This window comes from Ascidia mentula, chromosome 2 (genome assembly GCF_947561715.1).
Source record: "Ascidia mentula chromosome 2, kaAscMent1.1, whole genome shotgun sequence".
NCBI classification, from domain to species: Eukaryota; Metazoa; Chordata; class Ascidiacea; order Phlebobranchia; family Ascidiidae; genus Ascidia; species Ascidia mentula.
Window position 1 is genome coordinate 8,035,878 of NC_138567.1, and position 22,131 is coordinate 8,058,008.

Consider the following 22,131-nt stretch of genomic DNA (forward strand, 5'->3'; position numbering starts at 1 on the left):
AGTGGTTATGTTTAAAGATAATACAGGAGTGCTTGTAAAGGACACATATGATATTACCAGTGGTGGGATTCAGCATGAAATGGCGCGAACCGGTTCATGGAATTTAATGACCAACGCGAACCGGTTTATTAACAACCGCATATGTAGGCGTATGTTGCACTTCGAGTAATGCATTCCCTATGACATGCTGCTAATGAGAGAACCGGATGCTAAAATATTTGAATCCCACCACTTAATATTACAGAAAGTGTACTGATGTAATGTTCTTGGTTTCATGGAGCGTCTAATATTGACATACCTGCTGGGAACTTTGTGGAATTATGGTGTGACGTATTGCTGTGTTGGAGGCTGGGGTGGATGGGGTTTGGAGGAGTTTCGTTACCGTCAGTGTAACAGGAGCCTGCAATATCTCATAATTAATTTACATATAGAAAGCACGTCGGTTGTTATTGGTATGTACATCACACAAGGTGATACACGTACGGTCGGCAATAAGTTATCTTTATGTCTTCATGACTGCATTACACATTGCTGGCAATCAGACAGAGCTAATACAAACTATCCGCATCAAAATCAGAATAGTCGTATCATCATTTTGCCCACTGAACAACATAATATTGGGTGTTGGTGCGTTGTTCAGATCAACATTAAATGTCATGCAAGGTTCCCATATCAATAAACACAAGACACATTGAATTACATGGATACTTTTTTTTAAAGCGACAGCAAACCTTTGATGTTTGTGGCCTCCTCTGCTTTTGTTGAGCAACAAGTTGACTGAGCATTTGCGCTTGAATCTGTGGAGTCATTTTGACAGTGGTGGGAGCTCCTGACCCAAGCTGGTGTGATGGAACAGTGGCGTACACTGTCTTCGGGGGTTGTTTTGCCGCAATCATCTGAAATACGCAGTTATTGTTAAGGTTTGGGTTTTGTATTAACGTTTGAGCTTAATGTGTAAAGTTACGTTGATATCATCAGCAAAGTAAAAAACGAAACATAAATAAAGATTATTTCCGACGTTTCAAGGGAGCAGTACAATGCGTTTCCCTTAAATTTGGCCTTGGTTCAGTAAAAAATGTCCAACATTATTCCGCTTCATTTTGCAATTTTTTTCCAAGGCTTTTGGGTTCAATCCTTTTTGTCATGTTACCTGGCGCGGTTGTTGCTGCTGTCTCTTCATCAGCTGTTGTTGTAGGAACAGGGAGGTACCGGAAACGTTTGGCTAAATACATAACATGTGTAAGCTGCAGAGTGCACACACTCGATCTTAAAGAAATCACCAATGAAGACAGTCTTAACGGCTAAATACACAGGCAAGATGATTTCATTTTGCATGAATATGCAGTCCATTCGTGGGGCGTAAACGCAACTATGCACAAGCCCTCCGAAAGTAACGCACTAGTAAAATAAAAACAACAACTACGTACTTGGTTTCCCGATACGATCATCTGCTTGGCCTGACTCGAGTTTGCCGCGTTGAGTTCAGTCAAGTTCATGGCTGCAAATGTACAGTGTAAGTTCAAATTCATAATGTTTTATACGCGTGGTCGCGTGGACAAGGTTTACTCACCCGTTGCCAGGTTGGTAACAGGAACGGTTATAGGCATGGGTTTAGTTGTTGTGATTTGTTCATTAGCTTGTTGGGCTGCTAGGTTTCTTACATGCTGAGCTTGGACTTGTGCTTGCATGGGGGCGATTTGAACCTGCTGGAATACAAGAGTGTCAAGTAAATATTTCATCAGTTTATTTATGAATCAGTGGTTTCCCGTTGTTAAAGTGCTGTTCGTTTATGACCATTTCAAGCAATAATGGGCAAATGAAGCTTGATGAACTTATGCAAGCATTGCAACCGGTGCTACTGAGAAAATGACCAAAACTAGTTTTGTGATGAAAGTTTTATTTAGGCTATACCAATGTACAACAACGCACAAGCTAATTTTAACACAGGTTGCACTTCCTGCTTTACTAGCAATGCTTTTAAAATGGAAATACGTAATGTTAAAATATATTTGTATGTATATAATGGGCAATCAGACAGAGCTAATACAAACTATCCGCATCAAAATCAGAATAGTCGTATCATCATTTTGCCCACTGAACAACATCATGCACATGGATGAGTAGGTAGGTTAAACGTGATAATAGAAATATATTCAACAAAGTGCAAGGCGTCCAAAAACTTCAACGTTAAATAATTGCAATTATATAAAGCAGAGATTATTACCTGAGATCGTTGGAGAACAGATTTGATCTGGGTTCTCGGCTGCTTCATGAGCATTTCCAATTCTTGTTGGGTGAAGGGTCTCGTCATCTTTGCAACCTGGAAAAACATAGCTTTCAAAATTTGAACACGAAAAAGTATGAAAAGTTGCCGAAATGGATCAAAGTCCCTTCCATATGACAAGTTGAAGTGGGAAAAAACACCCCGATGTGGTTTGAACTGCCCCAGTAAAGTTTCCACTTGTAAAGATTGGATAGTGATAGAGTTATGAAACCCTTTCACCCACCTGCACTTTTTTGCCTGCAAATACAGCACTGGCGCCAGAGACAATGGTTCCAGTAATTTCGGGCTGACTGGTTTGCTGTCTTTTGCCCTGCAAACAAAAACAATCGTTCTATTTTGCCAAGAAGGGAGAATTGAAGAGCGGAGAGTAGTAGGCTAACCTGTTGTTTTCCTGGAGTACTCGACAAGGCTTGTTGCTTCGACACTTGGTGGACTTGCTGCATGGTGGTGAGCTTCTGTACAGGCTGTTGACCTGAACATAATAAAATCAAATTGTTATGTGTTTCACCGAAGTCAAACACTTGCTGGAAAACCTACATTTACCACCGTTATTACACAATAAATTGGAAGCTTTCTAAATAATAGTTGTGTATTTCCCCAGAACGCTTACTTCTAGGAGGAAAGCTGGGACGTGATGACGCAATGCTCGATCCCGCCACTGCCGTCGTTATGGTAACCATAGGGGAGTGACTGGCGCCGCTAGCAAATGTGATGCTCATGGCTGGCACGGACGTACCGCCTTGCTGTTGAAGTTGGAGCTGCGATGCGTTGCCAGATATTGTTCGAAGAGTGAGCGATGCTGACGTAGCCTGGTCACGTGCAAATGCAAGGTGACGTATTTGGTGATGCTACTGGAATAGTGTTTTTTTACCTTGGACATTTGGATCTTGGCAGCAGAGGCTGGAATGGACAGGGTGCCCTGTCCTTGTATGTTTACTCGACGTGTGAAGGCAGAAGTACCCAAGTTGCTTCCAGCTAGATGAAGACAATTTGATAAATTTATGAGTTATATTTAGTGTTTTGCTTGCTATGTCCGTAATAACAAATAAAATGTAACAACGCAGTTATGTTTCATGCAATGGCAAGACAGACAAGACCGCCCTAATGCGCAGTTCCTTATTTGGCGATCACAGCTATCGTTTTGAGATCATTAGGTTTACAGGCTGTAAACCTACAATGCAACAATGTATTAAAACTGCCACAGTGCAGCACTTACGTTGCAGAGACGACTTGCCGACGATCTGACTTCCAGCGACAACCACAGGTTGTGCCATGGCACCGGCAGGAGTCTGCATATTCCCCGTCATGGTAACGGATGTTGGCTGTTGGGTGGTTCCAGTTTGTCCGGTCGGTTTCTTTTGGGTGGCAATCCTCTTTGCTCTGGCTTCAGCCACCTGGGATAAGAACCAGTGTTGTGAATGTTTGGAAGACAATTGTAATGCCCTTGGACATTGTCAAATTGTTGATTTATAATATGCGTGCTAGAAGTAGGTCAGTGGTTCTTTGACTTTTTTAACGGTACACCAAATAATTTGTTTATTGAGCTTGTGGCCCACCACCAAGGCCAGTCATTAACAAAACAACAAAGGTGACTTTTTTTTGCACTGGTTGGCAAACTGCAGGGCACTTTTCAAGAAAGGGGTCCTTTTTGCAAATCAAGCGAATGGCGAAATCGGTGAAATGAGCGAAGGACCGTCTAAAATAATTTTACTCTGGGTAGTTAGGTCAATAACATTCGCATACAAAAACATTGGAATATAAATGTGGCAATTAAAACAAGCGAGGGGCAAAGTTTTGAGCGATAGTGGGACGAGGTACGAAGCGGACCTGCATTGGATGTAGCGGTTTGTCGTAAGTTATTCCGCAGTCGTGAAGAATATTTGTGTGTTTCGGGTTCCTCTGGAACTGTCCCGTGCCCGTCGAATTCTTGGACGGGGGATTTCGCTTGTTGCAAATTGTCTTGCATGCGTCGAACCTGAAAATTATCGGTCAAGTTTTGCAATGTTTGGTGATGAAGTTGAAGAGAGTGCAGACAGTACCTGTTCGAATAGAGGTTCGTGAACTGGAAGTTTTTGTCGTTCGAGAACAAGATTTGTGTTTTTTGAGATTTCAGGAACTTGGACTTAGTGGGGGGTTTGAAGCCTGCAGGAAAATATTGTAATTATAAGTCCTGTTGAATTAGGACAATTGTTCTGATAAAAGACAGTACATAACGCGCTAGAGTTTGAACAAAAAAAAAACAACACTGAAAATGCTCCAATTGTTACAACAGAAAAAAAAAATGCTAAATTTAAAACTACAAATATATGACCTTGAACACAAATTTCACTGAGTAGGGGAGTGTTAATTCACCCAGAATGCGAATAATCCAACCTTTTAGTTTCTTTTTGGGCGTGCCAGGTTCTGGTACACTTGCCACCGATGCCTTTCCTTCCTCGCGTTGAACGATGACACTCTCGAATCTGAGCTTACATTGCTTGGGCGATCGGAATACGCTGCCCACAGCGTTCACCATGTCGGCAACCAAGTTCCAGTTGGGTGTGTGCGCTGGCATCATTGTGATCAGCGACAAGGGCATGTCCAGAACGTGTTGCACGGCCTAATGTGAAAATAACAGGATGAAACCGAATTCATATATGTGCAAAAACAGCCATAATAAAACCGAATTTGAAACTGCAAAACTATACATGTAAAATACGGCCTTATGTAAAAAGAAACCAATAAACTGGAAAATAAATAGTATGTAAGATATATATTACCTGGAGCAGAGCCCAGTCCTCGTTCACTATCCAAAGTGCTTCCAACTGCGCTTTCGCCGCCAAGGCACCGTCGTTGTTGTTTTCTTTCGGCGATGTAGTCAAGGCCGATATAACCCCTGAAATGAAAGGATGTATGCCAGTTTCTTGACATACGCATTAAAAGTATGCACACACCCTGTTCAGTATGCGACTAATTGATAGTGAAACGTGAACGACCAAGGTAAACGAAACGTGTTTAATCATGAAAGAACAGATTTAAAGCAGCTCATTCACGATGACCATAAAGCCCGTTACTGTTGTTTTACAGTGGCCACCACCGCACGTTTCATTGTAGTTCAGTATATACCTTGCACGATCTCGTGTTTGGTCGGTGTCCCTGGGATCAAACTCGGTTTGATTCCCTTCCCTTGAACTTTGATCTTGTGTGTTTTCAGCTCCTTCTTCTTGGCCACTTGCAGGGGATGGTTGAAGAGTGATTTCGGAATATTGACGTCGACTCTTGTGAGTTTCCTCCGTGGGCCTTGGCAAAAACAGACACGTTAATCAAATGCAGGATTTTTGAGTCCCACTGTTTCCTTAATTCGGGCATTACTTTAATTAGTGGTTATCAAAGCGAGGGGCGTTTTTCGATCTCCACCGAAGCGAAGAAATTTCAACTATTTATCGAGATTAAGGACTATTTAAATATACCAAATTAATACAAGCCTTGTAATATATTGGAGGAGGGCAATATTTCTCTCATTGGCCACTGGGTTGGGACACTTACTTAATTCTTGCTTGGCCCTCTTCTTTTCGCGCTTCACAATCACCGGTGGTAGTTGTTCTTCGGCCATTGGTGTGGGAATGTAGAGAAGAGACATACACGAATCCATGTACAAGTCGCTCTCGTCTTGTGGCGGAGTGGGGGGTGTCCACATCTACATCACATAGTAATAAAGGGCATTGAACCAACTTATTTTAACTGTCACGCATTTTGACCGCTATGCAGTGTCTTAATAAAGTTTGAAAAAGGTGTATCACACACGCGTATTTGCACACGTTTATGTCATACTAGTGACATGTAAGACGGGTTGGGCAAACTTTTCCACAAGCGGGACAGGAATTACCGTAATTTTAACTGACAGGCCAATCAGTCGTGCGAGTATCCAATGTAGTGGAGTTTTTGTAAAGTAACTGGTTTACAATAATGAAGGTTTAAAATTACACTTTTAAGGAAAAATACGTTTCAGTTTTTAAGAACATAACAGTAAATCGTAAGTTAGCATTATTAGTCAAAAAAGTTAGTGAACTGCTACAGCGCAACAGGATTAAATATAAAAAAGGGCACTTGGGAAGGTAACATGTCTGGTTTACACTAAATAAATATGAATACAAATCAAAATGTGTACTTACCGGCATTATTTCGCCAGTCAGTTCGTCCACGAATATCTGCGAAGCGAACACAGCTTATTAGCACGAGCTCCTCATTACACAGCTGTGTGGCGGCAACTTTCACATCCAAATGGCAAACTTTTCCGGCCAAATTTTTTTGCTGCCTTCGCTGCATTACCCGGCTCGAAGTTTGTGTTTAAAACCAGAATGCATTCGCGGATGGCATGGTAAGTTCTGCGCTAGCCTGATTGTAAAAGTTCTCGTGGCCAAAGGTTTTAATATTCGGTTATGCAAGGAATTCGCAGTTAGCCATGCCAATGCATTCGAGTTTTAAACAACCGCCGGTGAGAGATAATCTTTCTCTGGCTTAGCAAGACTGTCCCTGCCATCCCCCAATGCACTCCAACCCAAGACACAACCTTCGAACCAGAACAGCGCCACACAGTGTACGTGTCAACATAAAGTGTGAACTCTATTGCAAACAGTAAACTTTCGTGGTGTCAAGGCAACGATTTCACACAATGGCGGAAGTAGAACGAATTGAAATTAACGCTCGTTAAAGTGAGTGAAAGGGAGCGAAAAGATATAAACTTTAAGAGAAGATTCAATTAAAAAGGAAATTGCCTATTAGTATCGTGTTGTTAAGTCAAACAATAGCTAAGGCGGAAATACTAAATGGCGGTGCGTGAAAGCTCTGTTACATGTTTAAGAGCGATTCAAAGGATTCAAAAACATTTCGTTCCTCCTCATTTTCCGGGGCGAGCGACTCCGCATCACTGAGCACAGGTTCGAGGTTTAACGTGATCAGGTCCTCGTCGTTGTCACTGGCAACCGTCAGGTCGCATTTCAGCTCCTCCTGCAAGGAGTCCAACAACGAAAACGCGGATTTGTCATTGCCGCTGTCCAGGACAGGGGTTGAGGTGTCTTGGACAGTGAAGTCGAGGTCAAAAATGTTGGATCGAGACTGTTGTGTGGTGGTGGTGGCGGCTACTTTCTTGGGTAACTTCTGCGTCCTTGGCACGACTTTCGAGGCGCCGCGCCCTCTATGCGTTTGCTTTGTTGTTTGATTGCTGGAGTTGTTTACAGTGAGGACAGGCGACTGACTTGCCACGTTGGATACGAACCGCAGCGATTGTTGGGAAAGGCCGGGTCTCTGTATAACGAACGTCTGCGGTGATCTTGCTCGCGGTTGTATGCGTTGCGTGGCACCAGGCAAACGGATCATATTGACAGACTGGCCCCGCACAGATGTGGGAGCAATCTTTGCCGTGACCGTGGACTGTTTTGGCTGCTGAGGTGTATATGGTGTTGGCGTGTTCGCTTGAACAAACGAGAAGGGTAGGAAAACAGTTCCTCGGTTGGAGTTTGGCGTGGTGTTGGTTTTGCTCCGCACCACAGTGGAACTGAACACACTGCGCGGGTGGCTGGTGACGCAAGTTTGCAGCGGTACACTGTATACTGGAACATGCGGACTTCGGTTCACTATAGTGGGTGTCTGAGGTCGTTGCACAGCCGTTTGGGCCTTCGGCGTTTCGACCACGATGTTGTAAACAGACTGGGCCGGTTTAATTGTTTTGGGGTTCAAGGGCATTGTTGAGTCCGTGAAGCCAGACCCAGGTGAAAAAAGTTCGTATTCGTCCTGGCAAAGCCTCGTGTTGCGCTTACGCGGTCGACCCGATTTACTGAAGGAGAGAATCTCAACAGGTCCATAGTCTGTGCTGCTGTCAAGAAGACTGTCTGAACCCTCCGTCACTTTCCACAGAGGTGAACGTCTGTAGTCGGAGTGAGGCATGATGCTACTAGACTTTGACGATTCAAAATCATTTGTGTCTGAAAGGTCCACATTGTCATCACTGTAATCTTGCCAATTGTTGTAAAGATCAATGCTGTCGGAATCGCCCGAGAGGTAACCGGCCGTCTCTTCTCCATACTCTGTCCAGAGAAGGTCGTCTCTCTGGAACGATTCTTCGCCTCGGAAGTTGTTGTATTTTTCGTTAGGCCTTTCTTCAATTGTTCGTGGAACATTGTTTGGTTTACCCCTTCCACGTCCACTACCCCTGGGTCTGCCACGACCTCTTCCTCTGCCTCGACCACGCCCACGACTTTTCACTGGTCCCTGTTTGGGTTGCCTTGGTTTTCTCTTAGGTGGCCCAGTGGACAGTTTCTCCCCATTCTCGAAGTCAAAGAGATACTCTTTGCCTTGTTGTTCCTCTTCATCGTCTCCGGACGACTCCGACGTGGACATATCCAGAAAGCAGATGTCGCGCTCCTTTTTCTTCCTCTTGCCTTTTTTCTTGCTCACCTGGTTCTCAGAATCTTCCCTGGTGTAGAATATCTCGTCCTCTTCCACATCCATCCTTCGCTCTTCTTCCTCCTTGAGCAGGATTAGATGCTGAAGCTGCCAATCCTTCTTGGATTGCTCCACCTCACTCTGTGTAACACAGGAATAGTAAAACCACAATTAACAACAGGAGGTTGAAATTTACCTCTGCCATCTTGAGCTCATAGTCATTCATCTCCTCGGCAGTGACCTCCAGAAAGTTAAGTGCATATTTTTCTATAGGATTGAGCTCCTCATAAATGGTTTTCAGTTCTTCCTCATACTTAGAGCCTTTGGGAAGCTTGAATCTGCTCTCTGTATAAACAAGACAGCACCATAGGCAATGGTAAGTGGGTACTATGGGAGACAATAAAACACTTACGAGCTTCATTCTCATCTTCATCATCTTCCTGTTTCTCTTCTTCAGTGAACTCCTCCATTACAGCATCCTGTCACAAAAAAGGTTACCGCATTACTCCAAAAGGACAACACTACCAGCAGTTTTGAGGATTTTCAAATGGCCTCAGTAGTTGTGTTGTCATCAACATTTATCAGACATATGCTTGTCAAACTCATCATCGGTAACGCGCAAATTTCAATGATAACTTGTTATTATAGACAGTTTAAACACCTGTTCTTGTTTGAGAAGTTTGGCTGCCACTGCATCTTCCTTGTCCTCCGTTTCAAGCAGTGCTTCCTCCAAATTCTCCTCGCTTTCTTTGGTCTCTTGTTGAGGCTGCATAGAAGTTTTACATAACGTTAACACAAGCTTTCAGTGTTGTACTTTGCAGTAGCTAAACACAGCCTTCAGGATTCAAGTGTCTTAAATCACCACAGTGGTTTACACAGTAAGAAGAAGTTTGTCATCATTGGCAGGCATGAAAACTGATACTTTTGGAAATTAAACGGTATGGTAATATTACCTCAGATTCAGATTTAGATGCTTCAAGAGCCTTTTGCCTGGCAGTAAGTGGACGTTGTGGAGGCTCTGTCAGCTCTTCCAACCCAGACGGTTCATCAAAGAGGTCTTTAATGGCTTGCTGCAAAGTTCGAAATTGTTTGGTTAATATCATTTTTAGAAACCAAGCTCCTAATAATTCCCAAATTATTTTTTTTCTTACATGTTTGAAAAACGCAGTTGTGAAACTTCCACCCTCGATGGCCAAATTCCCGAGAAGTCGTTTCTGGTTGGCTTTTTTCAGGATATTTTCCTCTACAGTTCTTTCACTGATAAGTCTGTAGATGTGGACGTCCCTTGTTTGGCCGATCCGATGACACCTGCCAAAGTCAAACAGGTTTCTCCATCAGCAACACCTCAGCACAAAGCAAAGCTTGTAGAGAACTCAGATTCAGAAGTTATCGCTAAGAGGGTCTCTTCATTGTGCCACGGGGAAAGTGTGTTGACAGATCAAAGTGCAAAGAGCGTCGGTTCGATATACAGTATTATTTAACAAAAAAGATCAATTTACCCATTATTACTAAAACTACGAACTTAAATAACCCCAAAATATTGACACAGTCAACAGGGACAAACCCACTTGTGGAACAAATTAAACTCGGCTCTTTTGTCATCATTATCGGAGACACTCGAAAGCTTAATCTTATGTATGGAGTGTACCTGTCCTGAGCTTGGGCATCCATGGTAGGATTCCAATCGCTGTCGTAGAAGACAACTGTGTCGGCACCAGTTAAATTCACCCCGATCCCACCACTCCTCGTGGAGAGGATGAAGCAAAAAATCCTGGGATCGTTGTTGAATCGCTCCATTCTCGCCTGCAACGGTTAAATTTTTATTAGGTTTTGGATTGAATGTTGAAAATGAGTGCAACAATCCAGGGTGAATGTCTCATAAGTGCTTTTGTTTCGTCACATACTTTCAGGTTGACTGAGGCGAAGTTGTAATCATAGACCTACATTTGGTTCAATTATAACCAGACAATTCACATAAACATACCATGCGTTGTTCAATGTGTGTTGAGCCATCAAGACGAAGATATCTGTACCCATGGTAACTTAAAAAGGCCTCCAAAATGTCAAGGACTCTGGTCATTTGAGTGAAGATCAAGATTCGGTGTTTTTCGGCCCAAAACCGCCGGAGGAGAACACTCAGTACTTGCAGTTTTCCTGATAAAATAAATAAAATATGTAAGAATTCGTTTTTGAGGCAGTAATAAATGTCTTTACTGACCACAGTCGTACTGGATCAAACGAGCTTCTGGGAATTGCACTTTAGACAACTGTGTTATGCTGTGGTACACCTTCAATGACTTGGAGAGATAAGATCGGATGCAATTGAGGGAATTTTTCTTCGCCTGCATTCGCCAAGGGGTCGGGTGTGAAACATTCATTTGTGGAGTTGAGGTCGTTACTTTGGGAACCACAAAAATAAACCTGCAAACAAATACTTAATTTAAAAATAAAGAAAAAACTTGAAGTGCCTTACATAGGTTCTGCGTGCTTTTTTAAATTAATTATAAATCCTGCGCCTAAAAAAAAAAAGTAAGCCCAGGGGTTTGTAGTTTTTAGTGCAAAGGTAAAGTTATTCACAACGTTATGCAAGGCACCAACCTGTGCAAGATATCCCTCAACTCCTGGAACCTTTCCTCATTTGATTTCTTTGCTGATTGAAGGTTTGTCTTCTCTATGTGAGCCGTGTGCCAACTTTGGCTCTTAGGTGAGCTGTAAAAAACAAGGCTTCAAATTAACAATTTAAAGCATTCTTTCTCAAATGGGAATTTTAAGTCCACAAACCATGCGTCTGTGGCTGATTGAAGAAATTGCACAGTGTTGGCAGATAAGTAGCTGGGGTAAGCTTCGCATCGCTGCACGTTGATGTTGCAAAGTCTCTGAAGCGTGTCCTCCCTCTTTGCATTTTTTAAGCGAACCAACATTTTCTAAAGATAATGATTTAAGTTAAGAATCTTGTTGTTTCAAATATACATGTCATTACTGAGAAAAAAGATGTTTTTTTTGTTCTTGCACTACGAGGTCTGCCATGCACGAACTACACGCAGATACGGAATGCACAAGCCTTAATTTCCCTGTTTAGATCTACACAAGATGCCATGGGCTGTGACACCTCATGCAAGTGTTAACAGGTCTTATTACTTCAACTAAAACATCAAATAATTTGTCTAACATACTGAATATGATTCTTCAGGAAGTCGCTTTTTCCGGACAATGGTTGGATCTATAACAAAATAACATTCAAAATCACCAAGTAATTGACAATGTTTTTTCTATATTTAGGCAAACAGATTAATTTATAATGCAAAAAAATAACACACCAAGAATACAAAAAGAAAAGTATGACTCAAAAATAAGACCTAACCTTTTGAAGAAACAGAATCCTGAGCGGCAATGGTGACCACATCAGCTGCAAAAAATCATTTAAGTTGCAAAAAACAAGTTCGTATCTTTGGAAAACTACTTATTCAAGTTAAAAATATGTCCCACATTCTACTAAGAAGTACAGCACCGAACAGCCGTCTCCTAACGATGCCAGAACCGGCCATAATTTAGCACCCGTAATCGATCATTGCAACTATGGAAAGGCTCACAATGAAGATACCAAGAGGATGCAAACTTTTGTTATAACTGATATTTTATCAAACAATATTGATGATCACAATATAAAAAATCAATAATGCTTTTCATAAAAAACTGAGATTTTTTTAGAGACTAAGTAGCATTGGATATAATTGGGTAGAAATTTTACGTCTGGTTACATATATTTATATTTATCATCCATTAATGTAATAGTTTATGGGCTTACCAGGCATTTGTGCATTAGTGGTGGAGGGCAGTCCTGTTGAAGTTTGGGAAGATGATGTAGAACCTCTAGAAGCCACACCGGATGTAACAATTTGCACCACACCACCTACAAACAACTTAGTGTTAAGTCCCTGCACTACAAAACGATAAATCCAAACGGAATCTTTGAACTATCTCAGAAAAAGATTCTGTTTTCACATCAGTATATTCAGATGAACTATGCCAATAGAATCAATCATCATAGAACTACGTTCAATTACAGAGCATTAGGTAAATTAAAGGGATAACCACCTGGTAAATGTCTTATCTGTCCATTAGGTATTGTAGCCCATCTTGTGCCTTGTGCGGTCTGATACTGCAGCGTAATGGATTGGGAAGTTGACCTGGGTGGGTTTTCTGAAGGCAAACACATGTAAATAAACAAAAAGAGTAATGAGACAAAGGGACACTTGACGAATTTGTTACAGTTTTTAAGACAAAACACTACTTACCTCCATCATTCCTGGCTTGCTGCACAGTCACCAGTCTTGAGGTGGAACCTTGCTGCATGTTCGAAACAACCTTGAAGAAAAATATTTGCCTACTAAAGAGAAGTAGTGCTAAAAGTTTCATTGCAGCGATGACAACTTACCACTTTGGTTTGGTTCAGCAACCCCACAGAAGCATTTTGTTGATTGGCAGTTTTCTACACAAAATTTATAACAATCAACATAAAATACTTTGTCATGCCAGAAACTTCAAACACTAGGCCAGTTAAACTTGCCATAATTAAATAGGAAAAACTTTATATTTTTAACCAAAAATGTAGCTTAACATGCTACTGTATGAACAACACATTGTGCAACTTCATATCAAACACTGCATGTAGTGGAAGCAAATTATTTACGATTGGTATGACAGTGGTCAGTTGATGGACAACAACCTGACCACCTCTTAAACAATCGCATATTGTCAAATACCGTTACATACCTGTTGCTGCAATGATGCAAGAAATAGCTTTTCCTGGATCATGGCTTTCATCTGATCAGTGATTACTTTTGGGCCAGGGGTGCTGAAAAAATGCACACAGTAATATTGGTTTGCTTTATTGCAATATGCACTTTGAGAACAGGCAACATTATTTGAAATTTGAGTTTCAGAAAAATACGGTGTAGTTTCTATTTGTTTTTACTGCAAGAATGCATATCACTAATGTAACATGTTTCCCTGAGGTCCAAAAGTATTCGCAATGTGGAGAAGAGCACATTGTGCAACACATTAACTGGTAGCAATGCTAGCACGTAAAATATCACCACTGTTCAATCTTCCCCCAAGGCAAGTCAATAGGAAAATTGATCTTTCTTATTGATGGTAGAGGGGGCTGGTGACATCAGCAGCAAGATTTCAGTTTGCTCACCTGTCAACAGCTGGTGGATTGCTATAAATTTCCTCTATTAGCTTTCTGGGGGTTTGCAGTTGTTTAATCTTGTTGGCATTAAGACTGGAGATTTCACTCAAGGTTGGGATGTGGAGGTTCAAGTTTGAAAGGCAAACTTTCTGCATTAACAAGTTTCTTGTTCACCAAATTTTGGGCACAAAAAAATTTTTACTAACAAATATTGTTGAAAATGTTTTAAGTTCAGCGACGCCATAGCTGACGCCCTGTGTGGAGAATTTTCATTTACTGTACCTCCAATACGTTACATGCAAGCTCATGAATACCAGCAGACATGTCTTTGACAGAGGAAAAGATAGACGCATATGAAAGCCAGGTTTACCTGGAAGGGTCCTTTCTCCAGAGCCTTGTGGACAAGAGACGGCACATTGAGTGCAATAGGAGCGGTCACAAAGGAGGACACAGTCGGTCGAGGTTCAAATAGGTTGGGGTGGTTGCACACTTTCCGTAGCTGCATCAGGACATTAATGACACTCATGAAGTGCCCACCGGCCAATGTGTCTTTTGTCCTTTAATATAAATTGAAGATGTGACATTTAATAGCCTCAAATAGTGTGCAGATAGACAGATACACACAAAGAGCATAAAATGTTGCTAATTTCAGATTGTTCCGACAGAAGGCAGGTACCCAAACACTGGCTTCTTTTAATACAATCTTTTAATGGTTAGGAGTTTAGGGTAGAAACAACTTACGCAGCTCTGGACATGAAATCTTCATAGAGGAATCGCTGCCTCTTGGATAAATGACACTTGACGACGTGTTCATATTTGTTGGGCATCTGCTTTTCAACATCCTTCTTCACCCTTCTGAGAAGAAACGGCCGAAGAACCTGATAAGCAGAAACTTATTTTGCCAATGTTTCTGATAAAAACCATGAAATGAGGTGTCACCTTGTGCAGACGTCGAACAATCTTCTCATTAAACTCTTGAGAGCCTTCGATCATACCAGTCATTGGATTTGAAAACCATTCCTACCAAAACGAGTCAATGTTAGTGTCAGAAGCACATTGATTGTTAATCGCTTGTACATACCTTAAACTCTTTGTGCGATTGAAAAACTTGAGGCATAAGAAAGTGCATTAGGGACCACAGTTCCATTAAATTGTTCTGGAGTGGTGTTCCTGTCAGTAACAATCTACGTTGGGAATTGAAGTTTAGGAGTGCCTGCCAACGCTGGGACTTGAAGTTTTTGATGTTCTGTGCCTGAAATTGCACAAGCATTTGTTGATTTTGCTTCTTTGAGCATCTGAAGTGTGTTAATGTTGTGTTAGTTGCTCAGTTGCCTGTAAAGCAATGCAAGGGTAAGTGCAGCAGTGAAAGCGTGGAGCAATGAAATCACACTATCAAAGTTGCACTTTTATTGCACGCCTTCGTTGGCCGACCATATTTGCATTCAGAGACCTAGTTGAATGTTGACACACAATATGTATTCGTGCAACGATAACTTCTCATCATGTTTGCGGGAAGGTCTCAATGGTTTTGGCACACAGGGGCATGCTAAATTTTAACCAACCTCGTCCAGTATCAGGTATCTCCACTTTTTCCGCCGGAAACTTGTGTGGTCTTGGATAACCAACTTGTATGAGGTAATACATACATGGAACGCATTGCTTTTGGTCCATCCTGTGCGTTTTAGCTGCAAAAACAAGACATACACTAAAACCAGACCAGCCTCAATGAGTCAACAAAAACAGAGTTATGAATTTTTGAAAACCCTATCCTAATATCCTTTGTTAAACTTACTTTTCTTTCTTTTTGGGAACCATAATATGTGAGGATTTTAAAACCAGGACACCATTTCTTGAACTCCATTTCCCAGTTGAGCATTACACTTGTTGGCACAACAATCAAATGAGGACCCCAGACACCTGAAAGCAATAATGTATTATAGCCTACTTTGCCAAAAGGAAACCATCTGGGAATATTATTTGTACCACACCTATATCCCGTACCAGCACTAACAATGAAAGCATGGGAACTACAGGCCTGATTTTATTTCTGAGATGTTAGCACTAGTCGCCACACCACAAACTGGCATAGCAACCGAAGGCACCTCATAAAACTACGACCAGAGTATTTTTTTTACAATTAAATGCGTTATACCAAAACAAACCTTTTTCACAGGCTAAATGTGCCAGAAGGGCAATTGTTTGAATTGTTTTGCCCAAACCCATCTCATCGGCCAAAATCCCATTCAGTCGCTTTGAGTACATGGTGACCAACCAGTCGAGACCTATGTGTTGATATTCACGCAGCTGGTGACGTAGTAAATGAGGTATGGCAGTCATCACCTACATAAAAGGTGGTCCATTGAATTGGGCAAAATAAGAACATGTACCCAGTAGTAAAAAGTGAGCATTGAAGCTAAAACACAACATACAACAAATAAACGGTAAATTAAGCATGAAAAGGGTATAGATGACTTTGGTACAACTTTACCTGTGTGGTGGCCAGTGTATGACCAGTTGGCTGTAAATTCATTGCCTCTTCAGCAACATCTGTTATTTCCTTGTTGGGGCTTCCTTCCCTTTCTGCTTGGTCGGGTTTCTTCAAGAAGTTTTCATGGTAATAAGTTTTGCACTGCATTTGTCATTTTTATAGTTCAGTACCTTTTCCTTTTCATGGTCAGTTTTGAGTAAGTAATCCATGCCAATTTCTTCTTCTTCCTTTTCATCTTCGCTCTCTTCACTTTCGCTCGAACCTACAAACAAACAAATAAACTTTTAAACCAGAGCATATGTGGACCAATCTAATCATTTTTGTCAATTTTGGTAAAGCTAAATAGTGTTGTCTACAACAGTATGTCACCTCGCATGGAACCTTCTAGTTTAATACATATTTAAACTAAAGGATGGTAAAGAGGTATTTGCTCTTGACATGTACAGCATGAAGTGTATGCCAGGGTGAAGGCACACATCAGCTGACATGGCACAGACCAAACAAATCAAATTCATAAAAGTGCATACTTCCGGAATCTTCCTCGTCTGATTTATTATTTTCTTGTTGTGTCTCTGACGGTGGTGGGCTGGGATCTTTGTCATAGGCTCCTTGGTACATTTTCAGCAACTCTTCGATGGGCATGTCACCTTCAGCCTGCAAATAGAAACCACATTTATATACTTCCATCAACTTTTTCATTTTCATTAAAATGTTAATCATTACCGTTCACCATATTGGTTTAAGCAGAAATATGCTGACTGATTAAGAATGACAGGTAAGGAAAACATACGACAATAAGTTACTGTGCCTTCACCTTATTCCCAAGACCAAGAAATAACAGTCCTGGGCAGTAATAATGAGTGCCAGTTCATGTATTCCCAATAATGACCAGCCAGGAAATTGTCATTCTTGGAGGCAAAGAGATGGGAAAAGGTATAGACCACATACGTTAGTACTTTACCTGCAAACTCTCCAATTCCATCTTGTGGTCCTCTTCTTTCTCCTGCTCCTCCTGTTCTTGCACTGTTGCCTCATCGTCACTGGACTCATCACTGGCACTGAACTCTTTATCTTCTTGCTCCTGTAAAGTCAAGAGGAAAATTGCAATCAAAGATGCAGACGGACTGTGTTGGAAGTGAAGTCAGTTAAACAAATTCAGAAAGACAATAATCTACACACGATGATTCAGCATTACGTCCCTTGTCTTTTTCGGTCATCATAAAATGTGAAAAAAAACACCGAACAGTTTTTTCTTCTCTTACTTGTGCAGTTTTGGGCTTTTTTGCCTCTACAGGGGTATCAGCTTCTCTGTCAGTTTCGCTGGGTCGTTTCCTGGCAGATCTTCTCAGTGATATTGAGGGTGGTTTACTCGATCCTTCATTATCTGAGGAGAGGTTTTCCTCCTATGAAACACACCGATGACAGTAAAATCAATTATCTATTCCAAACCAAAAAAATCAAATACTTTCAATTACATAAAAACAATAATTCGAAAATCACAAACTTAATTTGCAAAATAGCTTATTAGAAGAATAAGTGTATAAACTAGTTGATTAGCACATCGTACCATAGAAGCTTCCAATGATACTGCCGACTGGGTCTTACTCGATTCTGCAGGTGCATCTTCCATTTTCTGTGACAAGACAAAGTTATTTAAAATATAATAAAAATGGAACAAAACTTGTTTGTGTTAGGCCAGCACACATTACAGAATAAACCACAACATGTGTTCAAGCAAACCACAAGGGTACCATATATTCCTTTGAATGACCGTACAAAGTATGCAACCCTTGCAGGCAAAGTAAAGGAAACGAATACTTATCACAAAATTTGTTTTTCTGAAATGCAGACAAACCTCTTCAGATTCAGAACAGGAATTCTCTTCAACATCAGGAAGGGGCTTCCCAAAGTTTTCCACTGCATCTTTTGGAAGTTGCTGAAGGAGATCTTCAAATGGTAGTTCGCTTTCTTGCTTAAGCAGACTTACTTCATCCATAACTGAAGGCAATAAACATAAATAAAATTATAAATATTCACATAGGGCTACATTTCAGTTCTTATTCTCACCACTTTCTTCATCATCGTTTAGTTCTTCTTTTGCTATAGTTTCTTCATCATCACTTGAAACACCCTGAGGTAGGAATTCATCTAAAAAAAATTTTAATCTGACAAGGTTGCTGCACAATAAACCATTAAGAATCACTCACCATCACTGCCCTGCTTGGAACTGGTTTTCGACCGTGGACTGGTTGGTGTTTGGTTGAGACCTTGAGTCAGCCAATCAGAGTACTTTGCAGTCTGATCTACTATGAAGTTAAGATGCAGATCCAATGCTTTCTGCCTCTTCTCATCCAGCAGGCATTGTTGCTTGTATTCTACAACCTACACAGGAAGTGGGCAGTTTGAAACTAAATTCCAATATGACATTGCCTCTTTTTCTTTTTAACAGCAAGTCTAAATGTGTCAGGTTATATTGCTGCACAAAGAATATACTGTCGATGCACAGAAGCAGAACCTGCCATTATCTTTGAATCAACTGGGGACAAAGCTTAGTAGATAGAACTACAAAGCAGTTGCTTTAAGGCATGTTGATTCACTTTGGGGACGGTGATGATCGAAATGTTATACCTTTCCAATGTTGGACCAGAAAACTCGAACTTGGCGTGCAATCGAGGACGCAATTCTTCTTAGCTTTTGTTGACCTTCTTTTTCAGCCTTTTTTTCTTTCTCTCTCTGTTCTTTGTGGTGATTCGTAACCATGCGGACCAACTTAAAAATAAAATACAGGATATTGCTATTACCAAGATAACACCTACAGCAAAACTTACACACCTTTCTGGCTGCCACACGTTTCCATTTACGTTCCTGTGCAAAATCAGCAGCCAGCCATCGCATTTCTTCAAGCAAATAATCCCAGTGAGTTTTGTTCCTAGCTGGTTCTTGCACCTATGAAATACCAGCAGAAAGCTTTTTAACCACTGCATTTACAATTTACTCCATAATATATTACCTTGGGAAGACGGCGTTGTGACCATAGCCCCTGTTTCCTTAGTTCTGCAACTCTGCGTTGGATAACTGCTTCCTGTTTGGCACGCTCCAGTATCTCTTCCTGGGAGCTTACTTCGTACACATCAGACAAGCTTTGCCTTGACGATTGTTTCAATCTGTTTTGTGGAAAGATGCAATTTCATGGTTAGAATCTGTTGGCATATACTCAAATCAGGTTGGTCAGTCAAGGCTTAATAAGTTGACAACAATCCATGCAACGATTAGCAGAGCAAAACACCGACCTCAGAACAGTAGCAGGTGACAAGCTGGCAGAAGTAAATGCATGTCGAACTTTGGCTGGATCTGGCTGAGGAGATTCTCTAAAAAAAATTTTCATGATTCACGCAATCACGAATTTGGTTTAACACGACCCAACCTACTTACCTATTGCTAGTGGTAGCAGTAGGGGTTGCATTATCTTGATCTATTTTCTCTGGTTCCTACAAAAGAACAGGTCAGTTCAACATTTCCTTATATATATATATTTAACTATTGCGAGTTTAAATGTTTTGTACATACCTTTTCCTCTTGCACAGGTTTTAGGACATCAGACTGCACTGATTCTGGAGTTAATACAGATTGTGTCACACTTGTAGTGGAATCTGAGGAAACCTTTCTCTTGTTCGAAATAATTGGATTTTGATTAATGTGTTCATTTAGTTGTTTCGACGGCCGTTTCTTAAAGTTTGAAAATTCTACATAGTTGCCATCATGTTGAAGAAAGAACAGCTCTGTAAGCAAGTTTTTGTAATGATCTACAGAGTTGGAAAGTTCAGTATTTTTGGATTCTAACACCAGTGCCCTTTTTTCTGGTACTGATTGGGAATTTAAGGCATCCATTCGAATGCGAAAAAATGCTTTTAAATGTACTTTCTACGGCATTTCATGTCCGGTAGGTCCAAGTGAAGATTTCGCAATACCAGGCAACAGACTTTGCCACCTAAGAACAAAAAAAAGAAAATCCAATTCACAGTACATTAGTAAACTAAGCATAGAGATTAAATTAACATCAAAATTTGCAAAATTTTTAGACCATTATCAAACATTTAAATTTTTTTTCAAAATGGTCAAATTAAAACCAGATGAAAAAGGATGTGGCACCTTGCAAACATACTGTCGATAAAACACAGCGTAACGAGTGTTTAAAAAATGCAGTTATAAGTCTACATGCACTTGAAGCTGTAAAAAGTGCCACGCGCGATTATGAATGCACAGTACAATGGTTTACCTGTATCTGCAGAAATCCCCGCTATGGTAGTCCATCCAACGTCAAGTAGCAATCATTTTGACTGAATAATGCCTTACAACCATTTTAACACTACCGTATTCTACCATAAAAAAATTAGAACATCATAAATCACAAAATTACAACTCACCTCCACTTCAACTAACCACCAAGAAAGAGTGAGCGCGAAAATGGCGAATCTCACGTTGGCCATGCAACGCGCATGCGCAGTACTGCTTTTTTCGCCACGCGGTTCGTTCTTTTTGTATTGCTTGCGCGGCAATATTTCAGCGCTCTCTTCCGAGGAATCCCAGCTGAAAAAATTAGGCCACATGCCTAATTATTTATTTTTCGTCGGGACGAAATTAACAAAGTGAAAATTTTTACAATATTTAATCCATCTCAAACGATTTTTCAATCCATACTGCGCGTGTAGCACTCATGAAAAGGAAATAATTGCAAATTTGTTTTTTTGTGTAGGCCTAATTACAAAGAGATATTTGTTTTGTCGTATTGTAGAGAAAGTTCACGGCAAAAGTTTGAGGTGTGGCGCGCCTTGTTTTACTTTTGACGCCCTGATACTCACTGCAAGCATGTTGGAGTTTCTGTTGTTTACCCTCAATGAGAGGGGGTGTAGGTATCCGCTGCGTCGTATCAGCCTCCCATCTATGGTATCGGTACACGAAAGGCATCCCCTTTTAAATCTTAGCATTATTCTCACACGTTTTTCCCCTAACAGGGCCCTGGCTGTTCTCAAAAGACGTTTTCGCCAAAATCCATTGGCCATATATAAGTTAATCATTTCCGCTAAGGTCCTCACACATAAATATTAAAAGTTCAATTAATTTTGACAAATGCCAATTTGAGCACTTTATGTTTGACTGTACTTTCGAAAAAACGTTTGAAAGTATATCGCCATTGAGATTTGAGTGATATAACGCCAGGGTTTCCCAAACATTTTTACGATACTTGTTTGTCGACCAACTAAATTTTAGTTCCTTTTGAACCACAATTTTAATGAGCCGACTAAATATCGTCACGAGCCTGCATAATGACCCTATACACAGGCGAATTTTTGTTGATACAGTCAAACATTATATTTTGTCTGACATTTGCCTACCATTTGCGATTACTACAGATGTTAATTTTCGGTTTGTCAAACAATAGTTTGACTTTGAAAATCATTAGTCGAACCAAAGCGCAAAAACTGTTATAAATAACATTTTATTTGTTTCTTTGAATACACCCCGCCCTCTACGTAATACTTATGTTCGTATCGGTGTGAAAATAGGGCTGTAACAGTCAATCACAGTAAACTGTATGACTTTAGTGAAACTGGAAATTTGGTTTTCTGGTTCCTGTTTCTCTGTCGTATTTTGTGAATATTTTGCTACAGTGGTGTGCAAACCAGCTTTCATCATTATGACACTATCTTAAGTGCACACCGATTTTATGTCTTTATGTTGTTTTATATG

General features: G+C 40.7%; 1 protein-coding gene across 1 annotated transcript; it reads right to left on the minus strand.

Annotated features, from left to right (window-relative positions):
* Positions 1–6,867: 6,867 nt before the first annotated feature.
* On the minus strand, positions 6,868–20,761 carry LOC145888497 (chromatin remodeling protein domino-like). Its single transcript, XM_082979251.1, has 42 exons — positions 20,660–20,761; positions 19,951–20,371; positions 19,816–19,871; positions 19,674–19,751; positions 19,394–19,547; positions 19,216–19,329; positions 19,012–19,152; positions 18,591–18,765; positions 18,451–18,531; positions 18,239–18,381; positions 17,951–18,016; positions 17,646–17,786; positions 17,345–17,464; positions 16,911–17,037; positions 16,554–16,645; positions 16,384–16,491; positions 16,058–16,235; positions 15,688–15,812; positions 15,458–15,580; positions 14,977–15,147; positions 14,835–14,915; positions 14,637–14,773; positions 14,266–14,452; positions 13,905–14,044; positions 13,478–13,559; positions 13,140–13,193; positions 13,000–13,069; positions 12,800–12,904; positions 12,510–12,614; positions 12,066–12,110; positions 11,878–11,924; positions 11,486–11,628; positions 11,303–11,413; positions 10,923–11,125; positions 10,689–10,858; positions 10,353–10,507; positions 9,856–10,012; positions 9,658–9,774; positions 9,366–9,470; positions 9,117–9,183; positions 8,901–9,049; positions 6,868–8,845 (listed from the first exon to the last, which is right to left on the minus strand). The coding sequence occupies exons 2-42, from the start codon at positions 20,269–20,271 to the stop codon at positions 7,112–7,114; spliced, it is 6,678 nt and encodes a 2,225-aa protein (XP_082835377.1). The 5' UTR covers positions 20,272–20,371; positions 20,660–20,761; the 3' UTR covers positions 6,868–7,111.
* Between the last annotated feature and the right edge of the window lie 1,370 nt (positions 20,762–22,131).

Coding starts and splice junctions, on each gene's coding strand:
- LOC145888497 (XM_082979251.1), bottom strand. CDS start 20,271: ATGGATGCCTTAAATTCCCAATCAGTACCAGAAAAAAGGGCACTGGTG. Junction 19,752..19,815: donor ACTGCTACCACTAGCAATAG/GTAAGTAGGTTG, acceptor AATTTTTTTTAG/AGAATCTCCTCAGCCAGATC. Junction 18,017..18,238: donor CCTGTTCTGAATCTGAAGAG/GTTTGTCTGCAT, acceptor GTCTTGTCACAG/AAAATGGAAGATGCACCTGC.